At 34.8% G+C, this 5,559-nt stretch overlaps 1 protein-coding gene across 1 annotated transcript; it reads right to left on the bottom strand.

Annotated features, from left to right (window-relative positions):
- Positions 1-375: 375 nt before the first annotated feature.
- LOC137835386 (Protein kinase superfamily protein) lies at positions 376-5,181 on the bottom strand. Its single transcript, XM_068643869.1, has 6 exons — positions 4,841-5,181; positions 3,200-3,444; positions 2,844-2,979; positions 1,173-1,431; positions 944-1,076; positions 376-807 (listed from the first exon to the last, which is right to left on the bottom strand). The coding sequence occupies exons 1-6, from the start codon at positions 4,995-4,997 to the stop codon at positions 544-546; spliced, it is 1,194 nt and encodes a 397-aa protein (XP_068499970.1). The 5' UTR covers positions 4,998-5,181; the 3' UTR covers positions 376-543.
- Positions 5,182-5,559: the final 378 nt, after the last annotated feature.

Genomic DNA, 5,559 nt, shown 5'->3' on the forward strand with positions numbered 1-5,559 from the left:
ATTTACGTATTTAACCAAACACGCTCTAATTATTTCGCTCATGATATGTTCAATATAGCCTTCAGCTTTTTATCCTTTTGCCATGATCCTAACACCATCATCCTTCCAAAGAAATCTGTGCCTCAGCCAGTAGTAACTACAAGAATGGAAAAAGTCGTACGAGGGGACAATAAGATGATGAATCCCCTTAGGAGTGTTCAATTGCTTTCTCTTCTCTCTTTTTTCTTTGTTTGCCTTCAAGGGTACAATAATTGATAATTGAAAACCACAATGATTAGTAAAGCACCAAGCAACCAACCATCAATTATGGGGAGACTTGAAAAGAGACTCTTAAGCAGAACCTTCCATCACAAACTAAGATAAACAAGTCTAATCTTTCATCAAATTGAACATTAGCATTGAACCCACCATTTTTTTCCTCTTCAAAAAGTATCCCATGGTTTAAGATTACAAAGAAAAGGCAACTACTACCAAGCTACAAATATTAGTTAGGTGAGCATGTACCTATCCTTCATTTAATGTTGATAATATATGTTACAAGCACTAACTGGATGTTGGGCCGGGGGACAACTTGGGGGAGTGGAAACTAGAGCAGCTTCCCACCTTTGAAGGGGACCTTTGAGTCTTGACCAGAGGAACCAATGACTGCACAACATCTGCCATGAGAGGACGATAATCTGCCTCTGGTTGCACACACATTGCGGCAATTGCAGCCACCTGCACAACCTCTTTCATAGAGTACTGTCCTTCTAGTGAAAGATCCATAATCTTGACAACCTTTTCTCTATCAGTCAAAAGAGGCAGAGCCTAACCACATCGCACATGCAAGTTTGTTAAAAAAAAGCTAGTGCTTAAATACGGTGTCGGATGAATTGAAAAACTGAAATACCAATTCATTAAATCAATTTAGAACTTGATTGGTGGAAAGAATTAGCAAACGCACCCAAGAAACAAGAACACCTTCTCCTGGAGGTCTCTTCATATCTACTGGCACTCGGCCAGTGAGCAGCTCTAAAAGTACAACACCATAACTGTACACATCTGATTTTGTGGTCAAATGCCCTGTTAGTGCATATCTGCACAAACAAACATTGAGAAACACATTAGTTTTTCATGAGGAATTATTTAAAGAAAATAACCAAAACAATGTAAAAACAAGGTAAGATTTGTACTCAGGGGCAACATATCCTTGGGTGCCCAAAACTCGAGTTGAAACATGTCCACCAGCTCTATCAGGTCCAAGCTTTGCCAATCCAAAATCAGAAACTTTGGCATGAAATTTCTTATCCAAGAGGATGTTACTGCTCTTAAAATCTCTGTGAATAACTGGGGGACTGACATGCTCATGAAGATATTCCAATCCCTTTGCAGCTTCAAGTGCTATTCTTAAGCGAGTTTCCCAATCCAACTTTACGGGTGTTATTATAGAATCTGAAAGAAAATTAATTCATGAAAACCAACTCAAACATACAAAATAACTAACAAAAAATAGCAAACATGGCTGCAGACACAACACTTTGGACATTTTATATTAAATAGTCCCCTGGTGAAAATTTTAAAAGAAAATAAGGGGAGAAAAAACAACATGACTCTTTATCTTGTAACGTCTTCAATAAGAGACAGCGAATCGAATAAAAAAAGATCAATACACCCCAAAAATATGGAATAAGAAACAATTATAACATTCTACTACAAATCATTGCAAAATTTTGTTTCATGGTTCAGATAATAAGCTTAATTCTTGCTCCAGGCTCTGGTTTATAATAGCTCAAATAGACAAATTAAGAATAGAAATTATTTTAAAACAAACTTTACGCCATAAATGACCCATCAAATATTTCCCTTTACAGTGTGTTCAATACACCTAGAGATTTAGAGGGAAGTATTGCAGCTTCAAGTAAACCTATTTAACACCCACTCCTGTTATAACAGATAAGACAACTCCTGTCTTTCCTGCCCAAGGGCTCTCTTCCCCTAAAAGAGAGACTAGAGGATGAGAAAAAACAATCAGGAGGTAAATCTCTCCTCTCTTGCAAGATTGTCAACTGTATATAAACTGACCAACTTAAGACCTTTCCTCAAAGAAGATCGCATATAAATTACTTATGCACCTACGAGCTATATATGTAAAATGTAGACATCTGAAAAAGCAGTAACAAAGCAAACATATAATGTAATTTAAGATTGAAATAACATGGTTATCACTTCAAGGCCACTGTCCAGATTGTGTAATATGCATGGAACAAAGTTCGATGTGTCACTTCTAACCCATAGTCATCACAAACTTTACAAGGGAAGAAAAAGCCTTGCAGAGAGAAGAAGTTCGGAAAAGAGAATGCAAAAGAGAGAATTTGGGGAAAATTATTTTCTTTGCTTATATGGACATGCCATTCAATCTTACACAACAAAAGAGAAGAAACTATGTAAGGAATCAGTTACTAAGAGAACCAAATGTAACAGTCAAACTGGGTACATGCTACCCAGACTGTTTCCAATCAATAATTTCATCAATTTAAATCAGATATTCAATACGGCAAGATTAACAGATTAATCTATCATCAAATATATTTCTAACTGAGAGTTGCTCATTCAAACTAGAAAAAGGTTCTAAGCAATTTTTCCTTGTTCCGGACCCTGTAGGGAGCAGATTAAGTATAGCAAAAGCCGAGATTGTTATATCAAAATTCAATAGACATATGATACATCCATCCCTTTACGAGGATGAGTCTGGACTAGTGTCTGTCAAGTACGAAAAGTTTTTGAAGTATCATATCATCCATTAGCAGCATTTTAAATTAGCAAAGAATAAAAGCTTTCTAGCAAATATATATTTCATAACTTACTGCTAACAGGATAAAGATGTTCCTGCAGTCCACCATTTGCCATAAATTCATACACCAGCAATTTATGATTACTATCAGAGCAGTACCCAAGCAATGCCAGCAGATATGGTGAATGCAACCGCCTTAGCAATTCCACCTACAGTAACATGTAAGCAACCAATTCAATTCAATTACCAAAATGAATTGGCTTCTAAAAGCTACTTAATTCATTGACAAGGCCAAAAAGAGTATGGTTTAAAAATTTAACTATTTTGATTATAGGGGAAATCAAACGCATAAACATGAAGAACAATGCATTCCTTTTCCCATTGTTTCTAGAAAAGAAACAATGCATTTCTAGATAAGAAGTAACAAACCTCTACTTTAAATTCTTCTTCCCCTTGCTTTCCTGCCTGATCCATGAATTTAATTGCAACTTTCCTGCCATTATTGAGCACTCCTCGGTAAACAAGTCCAAATCCACCATGACCAATGACATTCGACTTGCTAAAGCCCCCTGTAGCAGAATGCAGCTGCTTGAAAGTGAACACCTGAAGTCCTTTCTCGGCAATAACTTGCAGATTTGCAAAGTCACTATTCTCATTAAGGTTAGCGTCTTCAACTAATATAAAACCAAGCAAAATCTGTCAGTAACTGGGACCTCAATTTACTCAAGTAAAGTAGAAAAAAAGGAAAGATATAAAGGTTTAAAGTAAAAACACAGAAGTTACTTTCAAACCATTACTTTAAAATCTTGAAAGAAAGGGTAAAACATAATAACACTCAATGTACTCCCTTTTCCATTCTATTGAATACTCTCAAACAATATAGATGAGAATTAATTACACCCCGTAGAAAAAAAAATATAAATGAATATCAATGAACTGGCAGTATTAATTATTGCCTGCATTATACTTACTTTTTTTACAAGTGTAGAGATTGATATGTGATCATTAATTGAACTAATTAAATGAGAATACAAAGGAAAATAAGGATCAACTTGGCTTGAATAAGAAATTTCTATTTTCCTTCCTTGCTTTCACAAATAATTAAAAAAAAAATCATATTATTTTCACTTTGTTCAGTATTTTCGAACAGTTGTATAGAAAAAATGGTATTTTCACCATTGTCAAGTTTGTCAATAGTCATCTTTGTTGAGAACTGAAAACAGAATAAAAATAAGGCATCATTTCGTATTTATTTGTGAATCCATGAAAGGAAAACAGGAACAGTCTTTTCTTTTTAAACCGAACAGGTCTAACGTATCCGGTTTGATATGCGAACTCCACCAAATTTGAAGACAAGAAAGGAGCACGTATAAACAGTAAAAACAACAAACATACAGTTCCAACATAAATCTATCAACAGAACGCCCACGTCTTGCATTAGTCAAATTCTCCATTTTAATCTAAACCTACATGAAACACAACTAACCCCAACCCCTCCATAAAAAAATCACTAATTTTTCTGACAAAAAAAATTCATAAATAACACAATTTTTACCAAAATTTCCACTAGGCCAAAATCCAGGAGGGGGAAAAACACAAAACGAGCAAAATCTCAATCAAACCAGAATAAAACAGCACATGAGAGATATCACAGCCTAGTATCAATGGCACTAAATCTAACACTTCCCTTCAATCAGACGAAACTACACCGTAATCAAAACTAACCTCCACATGACAATAAATTATTACATAGTCCTCCCAAACCACCACCTGAGAAGTCTTCATGTGTCAGGTCTTTAAATTTACAAATTTACATAAAAGAATTAACAACAATAAATCACACGTCACCTAAAGACTATTTTTTTCATAAACTGAAAAACTCAAATTGTATAATAAATTCCCCTACAAGACACCTAGATGAATGTTATTAATTTTTTTCATAAACTGAAAAACTCAACTGCATGTTAGTACAGATTGGTCAGCAACAGTTCCATCGAATAATTTGTGGCGTTTGCAAATGAATAGAAAGCAAACATTGAAGTTCGGTACATTTCCGAAAGAGAGCCAAACCTTTTTTGAGGCTTTTGCGGCGGTTGGAGACCTTGTTGAGGATGTAGCAGTAGTAAGCAAAGGCAACGAGCAAGGCAAAGACGGCGAGGGAAGCGAGGACAATAATGGCGATGAGTGCAATCTTGGCCTTCCTTCTGTAGCCGTAATCTTCGTCCATTTCGATTTTTCTGAGGAGCAAAAACCCTAACCCTAGAAATTAAGCATAGTGGCAATGCGAGAAAAAGCGAGAATGGTTAAAAAGCTGTGTCGGAGCTTCGAAGTTGGAAGACACACTCTGACTTGGCTCACTCTCCCTCCCTCTGCCCTTTTTTTTCTCTGCCGCGTATAATGCTGTTACTGACTTTTCTCTTTTGCATCTTCCACCCTCAACTTCTTGCAATTTGCGTTTCCACCACCAACTTATTTTACACTATTTTCATTTTTCCCCTGCATAAGAATAGTTTTTAAATCCTTTAACAAAACATTTTCTATTAATTCACTTATTTATTAGGTTAAATACATTTTTTTATGAAATTGGATCAAATTAGTTCACTTAATACTTTTTTTCTAAAATGTTAACAAACATCTACAATGTCGGTTTGGAAAAGAGAATAGAAAAAAAAATCTATAAATTAACTATTTTTTTAGTGTTTATAATTTCTTAAATTTTACTTTTTTCAGTAACTATTTTTTTAATTCAAATAACTAATAATAATAATAAAAATCACATATACAATAAA

This window comes from Phaseolus vulgaris, chromosome 5 (assembly GCF_051622355.1).
Source record: "Phaseolus vulgaris cultivar YP4 chromosome 5, ASM5162235v1, whole genome shotgun sequence".
NCBI lineage: Eukaryota > Viridiplantae > Streptophyta > Magnoliopsida > Fabales > Fabaceae > Phaseolus > Phaseolus vulgaris.

Coding starts and splice junctions, on each gene's coding strand:
- LOC137835386 (XM_068643869.1), bottom strand. CDS start 4,997: ATGGACGAAGATTACGGCTACAGAAGGAAGGCCAAGATTGCACTCATC. Junction 1,432..2,843: donor ACATCTTTATCCTGTTAGCA/GTAAGTTATGAA, acceptor ATTTTCTTTCAG/ATTCTATAATAACACCCGTA. Junction 1,077..1,172: donor CAAGGATATGTTGCCCCTGA/GTACAAATCTTA, acceptor TTGTTTGTGCAG/ATATGCACTAACAGGGCATT.